Source organism: Dendropsophus ebraccatus, chromosome 10 (assembly GCF_027789765.1).
Source record: "Dendropsophus ebraccatus isolate aDenEbr1 chromosome 10, aDenEbr1.pat, whole genome shotgun sequence".
NCBI lineage: Eukaryota > Metazoa > Chordata > Amphibia > Anura > Hylidae > Dendropsophus > Dendropsophus ebraccatus.
This window is the reverse complement of record NC_091463.1, coordinates 42,325,972-42,340,098: the sequence shown is the minus strand read 5'-3', so window position 1 is coordinate 42,340,098 and position 14,127 is coordinate 42,325,972. Positions and strand designations below refer to the sequence as shown.

The window sequence follows — 14,127 nt, the reverse complement described above, 5'->3', positions numbered from 1 at the left end:
CTGCTGATATGCCCCTCAAGCTTATTACCTTCTAACTGCAGGACTGTGGATCATTCTTTTTTTTTTCTCCCGCATTCTGGAGAAGTGCTCTAGTTGCCCCATGATAACCAGGGTCTTAAGAGCATCGGGGCAATTAGAGCATGTCTCCAGAATGCGGTGGATTAAAAAAAAAAAAAAAAAAATAAGATTCACAGACCTGCAGTAAGAAGCTAATGAGCTGTTGGGCATATCAGCAGGTTGAGTGGGCAAACCTGCTGATAGTGCCGCTTTAAGTAAGTTGTCAATGTAAGTTTCATTTTATATATAGTATCTATCTGTCTATTTATTTTCTTCAAACTTTAGGTCCCAAACATACATTGACCCAGATTTCCCAAGAAATGTTGGACTTGTGTGATGAAAAATTGAAAGAGGTAAGCCAGTAACATTCTCTGCTAAAAAAAAGTGTAATCTAAGATTGCGATGATGTGTGCATTGCTACATCACACTTTCATGTGTCTTTTACTGAGGAGAGGCTTCTTTCTGGTCACTCTGCCATAAAGGCCAGAATATGCAAAAGAAGAGCCAGTGGAGCCTCATCAAAGAGTCTCGAAACACAGGACTAGCCAAATATCCCTCCGACAAGGACGCAGCCAAGAGTTTGCTCCTGTAAGGAAACCACCATATTAAGTGGCCTGTAAGTCAGTGTAATGACAAGGGAAAAACCAAGGCCAGGTATCCATCCACATACAGCTGTTTCGGGGTGTTGCCCCTTATCAGTGTGGAGCAGGATTCTGGCTAGGTGGGAGCAATGCCTAATAGAGCCATAAGAGAAAAGCTGATCTCAGGGAGACCAGCCAAACGACAAAACTGCCGGCTGGTGAAAGCGCTCAATGCAGTAAAATCCTAGGTGTATTGCCCCCTGGGAAACATGAATATGCAAAAGAAGAGTCCGTGGAGCCTCATCAAAGAGTCACGAAACACGAAACTAGCCAGATATCCCTCCTTGAAGAACCCATCCAAGGGTGGGGCCGTCCCGGGGGGATATCTGGCTAGTCCTGTGTTTCGAGACTCTTTGATGAGGCGCCACGGGCTCTTCTTTTGCATATTCACGTTTCCCAGGGGGCAATGAACCTGGGACTACACTGCATTGAGCGCTTTCACTAGCAGCCGGCAGTGTTGTCGTTTGGCTGGTCTCCCTGAGATCAGCAAGCTGTATCTCTTATGGCTCTACTAGGCATTGCTCTCACCTAGCCAGAATCCTGCTCCACTCTGATGAGGGGCAACACCCCGAAACAGCTGTATGTGGATGGTTACCTGGCCTTGGTTTTTGCCTTGTCATTACATTGACTTATAGGGCCACTTAATATGGTGGTTTTGGTGGTTTCCTTACAGGAGTCACCTGTTGGCTGGGTCCTTCCCAAAGGGATATCTGGCTAGTCCTGTGTTTCGAGACTCTTTGATGAGGCTCCACGGGCTGCTCTTTTCCATCCAAGGGGTGGCTCCTGTAAAGAAACCACCATAACCACCATATTAAGTGGCCCTATAAGTCAATGTAATGACGAGGGAAAAACCAAGGCCAGGTATCCATCCACATACAGCTGTTTCGGGGTGTTGCCCTTGTCATTACATTGACTTATAGGGCCACTTAATATAGTGGTTTTGGTGGTTTCCTTACAGAAGCCACCCCTTGGCTGATTCCTTTCCAGAGGGATATCTGGCTAGTCCTGTGTTTCCAGACTCTTCGATGAGGCTCCATGGGTTCTTCATGTTTCTCAGGGGGCAATGCACCTAGGATTTCACTGCATTGAGCTCTTTTACTTGCAGCCGGCAGTGTTATCGTTTGGCTGGTCCCCCTGAGATCAGCGATCTGTTTCTCTTATAAAGCCCAGAAGAAATTTTGGTAGTTTTTTCTTAATTCTATCTGCACATTCTTATTATGGAGTATTGAGCGATTTCCTCCCCCATTTTAGCACAAGCCCGCAACATTTTAAAGGGGTCTGAAGACTTTCTGAATGCACTGTATATTGACAGCATTTTATACCATAGCTTAGATATAAAAGTATCTCTTCACCTTGGATTTCCAAATCCCCCCCCCTTTAAACCATTAAAAAGACCCAATTGTTACAGATAATTGTCATGTAGTGGTAACCGTTTCTAAAAAATACTTTATTTTCTATGTTTGTAAGAAGAGTTTCTCACACTTTTGTTTACAGAAAGAGGACAAGCTAGCTAGACTGGAGAAAGCAATTAACCCTTTGCTGGATGATGATGATCAAGTCGCCTTCTCCTTTATCTTGGACAATATTGTGACTCAAAAGATGATGGCAGTGCCAGATGTATGTTGTGTGTGTGTTTTTTTTTTCTCTAAAGTGTCATGATACATAGGAAATGCACATTTCTTTACTTTATTGTTCAGGCTGGAATTGTCACTTATATAAAGAGTGGAATTTTTAGTTCACAGTTGTATATGTAGATAGAAGTAGACTGTGGCCCAGATTTATCATTGTGTAAAATAGAAACTGATAGAAACTGTGCACAGCAACCAATCACAGCTCATCTATCATTTTAGCAGAGGTGAAAGCTGATGTGTGAGTGGTTGCTGTGGGCAGTTTATACCAATATCTATTTTACACTCTGACATATCTGGGCTAGAGTCTTCATTTCATATTTGATTTCTCTGTACCGTGGTAAGTATGATAACTAATAGTAACATAACATTGGAAACATAACTGTTGTATTGTTAATGAAGATAGATTTTAGTTCAGTATTTGGCAACAAACTCTTGCAGTCTAGTAAACTCGTAATACATTTATGCTCATTTCTACAGTCGTGGCCTTTCCATCATCCTGTCAATAAAAAGTTTGTTCCTGACTACTACAAAGTCATTGCCAACCCAATGGATTTGGAAACCATTCGACAGGTTAGGAATTTTTTTATTTATTTACTTATTTATTTTACCCCCATTGATTGAATGTATTGACGTTAGAATGTATAGAAATGCCTGATGCCAACAGGTCAGATACACTCTGATCCAAAACGTTTTTTGGGGGTTTTATATTCTCAAGGGTCTCTTAAAGGAGAAGTCCGGTGAAAATGTTTATTAAAGTATTGTATTGGCCCCTAAAAGTTATCCAAATCACCAATATACACTTATTATGGGAAATGCACATAAAGTGCTTTTTCCACAGCATGCTCCTTCATGACAGCACCATGAATAAAGGATGCTCTGGTCGTCTCTATAGGGACAGGAACACAGACAAGTTTAAAAGGCCTCTCTAGGCACACCCCTAGTGCTTTCTGTCCCTACAGAGAGGACAGCAACTTTGTTCCTGCTAGAAGGAATATTACCAGTGCGGGCTGCGGCGGCTAAGCCCTTTAAGCCGCCTGGTGAGTGGGTCGATCGAGGTCTGCGTGGCCTCCTTCCTCCCTTATTTGGAACTTGGCGCTGCTCTGGGCAGAGGCCTCCCGAGTTTTTCCAAGCCTCTGTCGCTCCGGAAAGAGGCAGAAGTCTCCAGACAGATCGCGTGCGTTCTGGTGGGAGCGGCCATCTTGGTGATGTCACCAGAAGTGTCACACTTCCAGGTCACGGCAGCGTCCGGCGCGGTGGCAAGTGCGGGAGAACTGTACAAGAGTCTGCTGCACGGCCTGTTCTGTCTTTCCCCCTGCAGCTATGGAGCAAGTCCGCTGTCCGGAGTCTGGACATAGTACACCGGCAGTGAGTAGGGTACTTACCCAAAAAGCTAAAGCTGTTTTTATGTGGACTTAGCCTGGGGGTAATTAGGTCTCCTCCTCTGATTTTTTTTTTTTTTTTTTTATAGGGAGAGCTGGAGGCCCCAAGGAGAGGAGAGTCAGCCGGGAAAAGATGCATTATGTGCAACATTGCCTCAGAGTTGTCTTATAACAAACAACTATGTACCTCCTGTATCTCTAATGTGTTAAGAGATGAGAAACAGTCCCTCATGGAGGACATTAGATCTATTGTAAAGGAGGAAATGGGGGTGATTAAACCCTCTGGTTCTGTCTCTAAACCTAAAAGGATCCTATTCCTAGGAAAAGGATTAGACAGATCTCTACTTCCTCGTCCAGCTCTGATAATGCTGTGCATGGAGACTTAGTTCCAACCAGACAGAAGGTGTTTTGGTGGGTCTTGTTAGATTCTCATCTATAGACCTCCTTTCTCCCTTTTGGAGAAACAGACTCGCATTGTACAAGAATTTTTCGAATTCAGAGCCAGAAACAGAGCTTCCCTCAGACAGTGCATGAGGATACTGGGCCTCATGACCTCCTCTAAACCTGCGTAGCTTGGAGTCAGGCCCACTCGAGAATTTTTCAAAATTTGGATTCTATCCTCTTGGGACAGAAATCCAAAATCATTAGACAGGAAGATTCTGTTAGGGTAGAAGGTAAAGGATTCCCTTTCCTAGTGGCTCTGTCCCAAAAATTTACAAACAGAAGTCTTGTGGGTTCAGTAACCTATGGTGTCGGTCACAGTAGACACCAGTGGCTCAGGCTTGGGCGCTCAGTGTCTAGGTCTTTATGCCCAGGGCAAGTGGTCTCAGGTTTGAGGAGGAAGCTGAAATCTTCTAAGAGAGCTTCTAGGGGCTTGGCTAGCACTCAACACTTTTAGGATTCTCTAAAGGGTCAGCACGTCAAGATACTCTTGGACAATGTGACAACCGTAGCTTATCTACATCACCAGGGGGGCACAAAATCTCTACACCTCCAGAGGGTAGCAGACAACATCTTCGCCTGGGCAGAAAACAATTTCTTATCCATTACAGCAGTTCATCTGAGAGGGATATACAATGTAAAGGCAGACTATTTAAGTCGCCAGCAGATACTACCAGGGGAATGGTCCCTGAATCAGGAAGTATTTCAGATGTTAGTACAGAAATGGGGGCTACCTCAAGTGGACCTTTTTGCCTCTCACAAAAACAAGAGGGTAGAGGTATTTTGTTCTCTCAACCAGTTACAGTCCCTGGATGCTGGATTCTCCGTCAATTCCATGGAACATGAATCTAGCCAATGCCTTCCCTCCCTTCCCAATAATTCCCCTAGTACTGAGAAAAATCAGGGAATGTCGGACCACGGTAATCCTGGTAGCCCCTCTTTGGACAAAGAGAAATTGGTTTCCAATGATAGAGGAAATGTCAGTAGATGGTTCACTGTCTCTTCCAGTGAGGAAGGATCTCCTACTCCTGAAAGGGAAATACTAGTGCGCAAGGGCCTTTCCGATAAAGTAATATCTACTCTTCTGCTTAGTAGGAAAGGTTCTACCTCAGCTATATACAAAAGATACTGGGTAACCTTCTTGAACTGGTATAACCCAAAGCCTCCTGACCTAGAAAGTCCTGACGTACCAGCTATTCTAGACTTTCTTCAAGAGTGCCTAGATAAGGGTCTTAGTCTCAGTACATTAAAAGTACAGGTTTCGGCATTATCTAGTTTTTTGAGACTTCCTTTATGGAGAACAAACTGATCAGCAGATTTATCACAGCAGTGACCCGGATCAGACCTGCCCCAAGGAAACCGTTTCCTTCCTGGGATCTCAACACAGTCTTAGTAGCCCTGACAGAAGATCCCTTTGAACCTTTAGAGGCATTATCCTTAAAGTTGCTCTCCATCAAGGCTGCCATTTTAGTCGCTGTTATCACAGCTAGAAGGGTTGGAGAAATCCAAGCTCTATCCTCTAGAGAACCATTCCTGAAAATATTAGAGTACAAAATAGTGCTAAGACACGACTACACATTTACTCCCAAGGTGAACACTGATTTTCCCAGAAATCAGGATATTATACTCCCGTCTTTTTGTAGCGCTCCAGCTAATCACAAGAAAAAGAAAGTTCATTGTCTAGACGTGAGAAGAATTATAATACACTACCCTGATACAACCAGATCATGGAGAATTGATGATAATTTATTTGCACAATACCTGGGTAAAAATAAGGGGAGGAAAGTATCCAAGGGTACCATAGCCAGGTGGATAAAACAAGCAAATAGCAGAGGCCTATAGGGCGCAAAACAAGCCCGCTCCTCCTGGCATCAAAGCTCACTCAACACGTGGGGTCTCCTCTTTCTGGGCGGAAAAAGCGGATGCATCACCTGACCAAATATGCAAAGCTGCTACGTGGTCAAGCATAAATACGTTTATTAGACATTACCGACTAAATGTCGCGGCAAATCAGGACTGTGCATTCGGCAGAAAAGTCCTACAAGCTGTTATCCCTTTCCTGAGACTACTTATATGGTAGGTCTCCATTCATGGTGCTGTCATGAAGGAGCATGCTGTGGAAATACAAAATTACTCTCACCGGTAATTGAGTTTCCACGAATCCTTCATGACAGCACCACATTAATTCCCACCCGATATATGGGTTGAAGGAAATTTGGTGCACCTCTACTTATAATTTAGAATCACTGGGGGTGTTCCTATGGAGAGGGGCCTATTAAACTTAAACTTCTGTGTTCCTGTCCCTATAGAGACGACTGGAGCATCCTCCATTCATGGTGCTGTCATGAAGGATTCGTGGAAAGTGAATTACCGGTGAGAGTAATTTTGTATTTTTCCCTGTACTTACTACTGCATCAAGGCTTCACTTCCTGGATAAAATGTTGATGTCACGACTTGACTCCCAGAGCTTTGTGGCTGTAGCTGCTGGAAAGGATGATGGCAGGGGGACACTGAGGGACAAAGGGCACTGGAGGGACACTGAGCATCTCTCTGCTGTCCTCCTCTCCAGCAGCCACAGCCCGCACGGCTCTGGGAGTCGGGTCGTGACATCACCATTTTATCCAGGAAGTGAAGCCCTGATGCAGTAGTAAGTGCAGGGAAAAAAGCACTTTAAGGGTGTCCTTACACCTACCGACTCGCAGCGTTAATAACGCTGCGAGTCGGCTAGGTCCTGGCAGATCACTGTCAGTACATACTGTCTGAACGACCGCTGCGTGTAAGTAAATATGCCGTCTGCTTAACCCCTTCTGATGCCGGCCGCCTCCCGCTCCGCTCTGTATACATCCTCGCTCCACGGGGTCCCGGCGTCCTGCTCTCCCGGCCGGCCAATCAGTGTGTTGCCCTGCCGCAGCCACTGATTGGCCAGGCGGGAGAGCAGGACGCCAGGACCCCGTGGAGCGAGGAGGTATGTATACAGAGCGGAGCGGGAGGCTGCCGGCATCAGAAGGGGCTAAGCGGCTGGCAGATTTACATACACGCAGCGGTCGTTCAGACCGCTGCGTGTATGTTCTGATAGTGATCTGCCAGGACCTAGTCGACTTGCAGCGTTATTAGTGCTGCGAGTCGGTAGGTGTGAAGCCACCCTAAGAGTGCATTTCCCATAATAAGTGTATATTGGTGATTTGTATAACTTTTAGGGCCCAATATAATACTTTAATAAACATCTTTGCCGGACTTCTCCTTTTTTTTCTTTTTCTTTTTTTTTGTTTTAAATTCTTTATTTTCAAAAAAGCACAGCGGTGGCCAGCCACATATGCCGGAGGCAAAAAACAAACAAACAGGAAGAGATGAAAAATAACATCGAATAATCGTTATCATATGTAGGCATGTAACAACAGCGGAACGCCATGAAATACCCTGTGGGCTATATAGCAAAGCTAGCAGTGTCCCGCACATATGGGGGAGGGCCCGCTTGACGCTCGCACTTTCCAATTTTCATTGTTCAGGATATAACAGATAAAGACTACAAATAACGGAGACATCACGTACGGGAAGGACGACAGAGACAAAGAGAACAGAAAGCAGGAGGGTATGGTAACAGGAAAAGGGGGCGAAAAAGAGGGGGGGGGAGCAAAGAGGGGGGGGGGAGGGGCTGGTGGCAGCCATCTGAAGCTGGAGCCTGCCCTGCCGCCAAATCACCTGTACGGACCCCATCTATGGGGTATCAGTAGAGCGTAATAGCTCCCTATAGGCATCGGTCTCTTGGAAACTGGTCCACGGTAACCAGGTAGAGTGAAATTTTTTGTTAGTAGAGTGTAATTCTGCAGTGAGATCCTCCATCCACATCAGGTCATTCACTTTTGTAACCCAGAGTAAAAGAGGAGGAGAGCGCTGTTTCCAACAAAGTGTAATACACGCCCTGGCCGTCATCACCAGGTAACTTAGCAATGAGTTTTTGTATGCCTCTTGAGTGATCTCGCTGTGATGAATCAGGAATAGGGCCGGGTCCATGTGCATGGATAGGTCGGTCACCGCCCTAATGGTCGTTATCACATCTGACCAGAAGCCGCTCAATCGTGGGCAGTCCCAGAACACATGTAAGAGTGTCCCCTCAGCCCCTTCGCATCTCCAGCAGACTGGGTTGACCTGGGGGATAATAGAGTGCAGAGTGGCTGTTACCCTGTACCAGCGTGAAAGAATTTTAGTTTGCTTCCTGAAATTTGGAACTGATGGAGGACTTGTGCGTTAGGTAGAGGATTTTAAATCTCTGTGCGTCTGTCAGGGCAAGTCCCAAGTCAGTTTCCCACTTAAGGAGGAAGGGGGGTTAGGACTCGTCAGGGGCATTCTGAAGGAGTTGGTAAGCAATGGATAGGGTGTGCCGCAATGGTTCCTGCTGGTTACATAGCTGTTCAAAATCCGTAAGCGCTCGGGTAAATTGGGTCGCAGGTGGCAGAGAAGACAGATAGTGTCTTAATTGCAGCACCCTCCAGTGCCCTAGGGAGCTTGGGTCTGGCTAACAGGGCCGTTGCGGACACCCACGTATTGTCCTGTATGTAAGATTTGGCCCTAAAGGTTCCGGTCGCTATCCATTCCCTGAACACTTTTATCTGTCAGGCTGAGAGTGAACTCAGGCTTTCCCAGGATGGGGGTCATACTGGATGTGAGTGGTAGAAGCGTTCGTCTTATCACCTTGTATGAGCACGCTGCCACGACGGGTCCAATGGTAGGGTGGTATTTCACATCACTCAGATGTTCTGACAGCCATGCCAACCCACTTAGAGGTACGCCCGTGTAAGATTGTTCTATCGCCACCCATGGTTTCCTGCTGCTATTTCTACACCAGTCAACAATGTGTGCAAGCGGAGTGGCCAAATAATATTTTTTCACGTCAGGGAAGCCCGATCCCGCCGCGTTCTTTCGGACAGGTGAGTAACGATTTACGGATACGTGCTTGCTTATCCCCCCCATATGAATTTCATTTGGATGGACGCCATGGAGCGAAAAAACGCTGTGGGGATGCGAATAGGGAGACATTAAAAAAAAAAGAATAAAATCCTAGGCAAAATGTTCATTTTATATATGGCGCAGCGCTCAAACAAAGTGTGGAGGCCCTTTACCCAACGTGCGCAGTCTGCTTTTACAGCGTTCAGTAACGGAAGGTAGTTGCGCTGGTATATACTAAGATTGGGCGCTAGGTGGGCACCTAGATATTTAATGGCTTCTGGGGCCCAGGTGAAGCTGAAAGAGGAGCGCAACTGATTGGCCATTCCCGCGGGCAATGAGATGTTCAAGGCCTCTGATTTCGTAAAATTTATTTTAAAATTTGAGAGTCTGGCATAAGTGGCGAATTCCGTCAGTAAATTCGGTAAAGCGGTAACGGGATTGGTGAGAAAAAACAATAAATCGTCGGCGTGAGCCGCTATTTTGTACTGTGTGCACTGTGTCTTCATCCCCACAATATTTGGGTTCGCCCTGACGTGGCACAAGAACGGTTCCAGTGTTAAAATAAAAATAAGGGGAGACAGAGGGCAGCCTTCCCGGGTGCCATTACGTATTGGGAAACTGTCCGACAAGATGCCATTTGCTTTGACTTGCGCACTGGGCGAGGAATATAAGGACGTAACCCAAGCCAGGAAGGAGGGACCCATCCCCAAGTGTTTCAGTTTTTCCACCATGAAGGACCAATTAACCCAATCAAAGGCCTTTTCCGCGTCTGTCGAAAGCAGCATAAGGGGAGACGCCGACAGATTGGCCTTGTGGATCAGGTTAATGGCCTTCATGGTGTTATCCCGAGCTTCCCTGCCAGGCATAAAGCCCGCTTGATCTAGGTGAATTATTGGGTCCATTCGGGATACCAAGCGTGAGGCCAAGATCCTAGCGAACAATTTCAAATCGACGTTTAGCAAAGATATTGGTCTGTAATTAGCGCAGAGGGAGCTGTCCTTTCCTGGCTTGGGAATGACCGTAACATGCCCGCGTGTGGCATCGGTCGGCAAGGCGGCCCCCTGGGAAACGGAATTATAAGCAGCTAGGAAATGAGGGGTAAGCTCTTCCTGGCACGCCTTGTAATACGCCAGGCCAAACCCATCAGGGCCGGGGGATTTACCAGTCTGCGTATCCTTAATAGCCGTAATCCGTTTACCGGCTGAAATAGGTACTTCCAGCGCCTCTACATCCTCGGCGGTGAGTGTGGGCATGCCTGACTGGGAGATGTAGTGGCGGATTTTGGCCGGGAAAGTCGCGTCTAGTGTCGCAGGATTGTCCCCATCTACCGCGTATAGTTTAGCGTAGAACTGTTTGAAAGCGTCTGCAATTGCCCTAGGTGTGGTGGCTCGGGTGGTCTGGTTCAATTGGACAAAGGGAATATAAGACTGTTGCTGCTGTGTGCGGAGGGCTCTGGCCAGGGAACATCCGCATTTGTTGCCGTGTTCATAAAAGTGACGGCGGCACTTGGCCAACTTAGACCTTGCGCACTTAGTAAGGTGGGCCCTCAGGATATCACGGGCTTGCAATAGAGTCACCCGTGTATCGTCCGTGGGGTTCCTTTTATGCAAGGTTTCCAGCTCTGTCACCTTTCCTAAGAGCTGCAAGGTCTTAGAGGCATGGTCTTTTTTTTAAGTCTAGCACCGTGTTTTATCAGTACGCCCCTTGCTACGCATTTATGTGCCTCCCATAAGATCCCAGGGGAAATCTCGTCCGTGGCTTTTTCTGCGAAATAGTCAGCTAAGGATTTCTTAAGGTCGGTCAGGACTACCATGTCAGTGAGGAGTGAGGAGTTTAATCTCCACTGCCACTGGCGGGGCACAGGCTGAGGGAGAGTTAGTCTCACTGTAACCATAGCGTGATCAGAAAAGGTGATAGACCCGATTCGTGCGTCTGTAAGCAGGTGAAGGTCCCGTTGCTTGAGAAAACAGTAATCAAGCCTCGAGTACATATCCCTAACGGGGGAATAAAATGTAAAGTCTTTGTCTGATGATCATGCAATAAAGCGTTGACCCGTCTCACCACTGCAGACGGTAGATGGGAGTAGCCCTTAGATGTGTCCTTCTCTGAGTCCATAGCTACGTTAAAGTCTCCTCCCATGATAGTCACCCCCTCAGAGAAGTCCTCCATCAGTTCCAAAAAGCGGTGTAAGGATGCACCCTGACATGTGTTGGGCAGGTATACTGACACCAAGGTAAACAGAGATGAGGCAATTTTACCTTTTGACCATGAGGAACCTGCCTTCATCATCACAGCGAGAATCAATGAATTCCCAGGGTAGGGAGCGAGACACCAAAATACTCACGCCCCGTGCTTTAGAATCATCGGTGTGACTGTGGTATTCGTATGGAAACCACCTATTAGAGAGATTAAAGAGGGAGTTAGCTTTGATGTGTGTTTCCTGGAGAAAGGCGACCTGGACCTGCTGCGCCTTCAAGGAGCTATGCAAAATTGACCGTTTACCTGGATCGTTGAGACCTTTTACATTCAGGGTCCCCATAAGGAAGTCCGATTGTGATGTGGTCGCCATGACCGGATCCCGCCCTCTGGTCCACCAGTCTCTATGGAGAATAGGGGGTGGGGGGATGGGGGGGGGATCAGGGAGAGAAGGGGGCGAGCAAAAGAGGGGATGGAACACAAACCGGTAACAAAAGGCACAAAGAACAAATACAAGTGAGGAAGAACAAGACAAGGGAGTCAGACACTAAGAACACAGTAATCACAAAACAAAAAAGGAGGGGGGAAGGCAACTAGGCGCACGTGGGACGGAATGACCCACTTCAGGAAGGGAGGAATAGAAAGCCATGGAGCGGAGGAGCCCCCCACGGCAGCGCAAGTCTATATAGTCTGAAAAGGTTATGGTCAGACCCCATTATAGAAGGTAAAAAGAGGGGAATGGGTTGGGAGGGGATTAAGGGGGGGGGGGGGAGGGGATGCCCGTGAAAAAGAGAAGGGATGGGGAGGGGAGAGGGGGAAGGCAGGAGGCAGAGGAGGAAGAGATTAGTTTGGGAGGGTGTAGAAGACCCCGTAGCAGACAGTGAGGGTAAAACACTAAAGGCACCCAGGCCATGTTCCAGTGTCACCCGGGATTTCCCTGGCGGTATAGAACAGAGCAGCACTGTCTTCATACGGGACCCCTTCAGGTCTAACACAAGGAGTATAGAACCCCATCAGAACCCAATACAAAACACTATAACATAATAATAGAATACTAAAACAATAATGAGGCCGCCTGCCCTAGCACTGTAGGTCCCGGGGGTGGGGACTCTGCACAAATAATCACAGTCTCCCCAAGTCTCGCAGACTAAGAGGCCCAAACTTGAACATATATAAAGGATAGTGCTCCACAGGTCTGGGTCGCGCACTCAGGGGTATATAATCAGAATTCTTCAAAGGCCCCGGGAAGCTGTCAGTCATGCTGAAGGCCACTAAGCTTCCATTGGGAAGGGTTGGGACAAATCTGCCCGTTGTGGACCAGGCTCGGCCTGTGTCCTCTCCTCATTCTGGATTCTGCGAGAGGGGCTCCTTCTCCGCGGCGGCACGGATGGTTGATCTTGTCGACCCAGGGCTAGTCAGTCCGGGATGGGGACCATTGGAATGTTCAAAAAAATGAATAATTCAGGCAGGTCTTCCGGATGACGTAGAGTAAACGTGGAAGAATCCTTCCTGACGATGACATGAAGGGGTGACCCCATCTATAGGAAGCACCAACCTCCCGGATTTTAGAAAGCAATGGCTGGAGTAGTCTCCGCATATAGAGGGTCCGCACAGAGACATCTGGATACAGGTGGACCTCCGTTCCCTCAAAGTCAATCTGTGCAGAGTCTCTCACCGCCTGCAGGATCTGTTCTTTATCTGTGTAATAGTGGAGACGGCACAGCACATCCCGCGGTGGGGCATTTGCATTTTGGAACATTCTAAAGACCCTATGCACTCTGTCAATCTTAAAGGTGGCCTCTGCCGGCCTGTTAGTAAGCATGTTGAATAGAGAGGTCACTCTCATCGCAAGGTTATCAGCAGCAGGCAACTCAGGCAGTCTTTTTATGCGGATATTGTTTCTCCTACCCCGGTTCTCCTGATCATTGAGATGTAGGGCTACCATTTGCAGGTGGCGGCGATTCGCTATAGCGTCCTGTTCTAGCAGTGCCACCCTGGATTCTAAAGCTGAGGTCGCTGATTCAGTAGCCGACGTTCGTAAGGCAAGCTGCTCCACTTCTCCCTTCACAGAGTCTATTGCTTGCTGCTGTGCAGCTTCAATGCGATGTATTATGTTAAATATGTCCTCTTTGGTGGGTAGTGCCTGAAGGAGTTCTCTGAGGCCCTGCAGTTCTCCCTGCAGTGTGTGGGAGGAATCAGGCCCTGGGGCACATATGGAGGCAGTTTGTGCGGCAGGGCTGATGTGGGTCAGGGAGTCTGCCGTGTCCAGGCTCCACTGGCAGGGTTGCGTGGGGGTGGACGCATAGCGTTGGGTGGCCAAGATGGCGGTCCCGCCTGAGGACCGGTACTGTGTGGCCGAGGGGGCTGCTTGTGCCGCGGGGACGCCAGAGGCCTCATACCAGTCATCCCACAGGAGTAATGGCGGGGAGACCGGGGCTCGGAGTGGGGAGGCCGACAGGTGCCGCTCACCTTGCTGCTCCTCCTGTGCTGCGTGTGGGGAGGAAGTGCGCGCACCTTCTGTCTGCTGGGTCGGCGCCATGACAGAAGTCTGGCTGTGCTGCGTGCCGGGGCTGGAGGATCTGCGGAAGCGGACCAGGCTGCTCCGGAGGGAGAGAGGGCGCTGAGGTCGGCCGGGTGCTTTGCGGGGGAATCGCTTGCGGGGTCCGGGCATCCCAGGAGAAGGTGAGGGGTCTGTAAAGATGCCGAACTGCGCTGCTCTGGACGGAGCTCCTCAGATCTGCTGCTTCACGCCGCCATAGCTAAGCCACGCCTCGGACTTCTCCTTTAACATGGAAGAAGGTAAAATAGAGATGAAGATCTATTTAGTGCCACAACGAA

At 48.1% G+C, this 14,127-nt stretch overlaps 1 protein-coding gene across 3 annotated transcripts in view; it reads left to right on the top strand.

Annotated features, from left to right (window-relative positions):
- The window catches only part of TAF1 (TATA-box binding protein associated factor 1), a 221,148-nt gene that overhangs the window by 137,450 nt on the left and 69,571 nt on the right, over positions 1–14,127 (top strand). For all 3 annotated transcript variants that reach the window (XM_069943702.1, XM_069943701.1, XM_069943704.1), the window contains exons 30-32: positions 343–410; positions 2,193–2,315; positions 2,807–2,899. In XM_069943702.1, the coding sequence (XP_069799803.1) occupies positions 343–410; positions 2,193–2,315; positions 2,807–2,899 (284 nt within the window). The remainder of the gene's footprint in view (positions 1–342; positions 411–2,192; positions 2,316–2,806; positions 2,900–14,127) is intronic.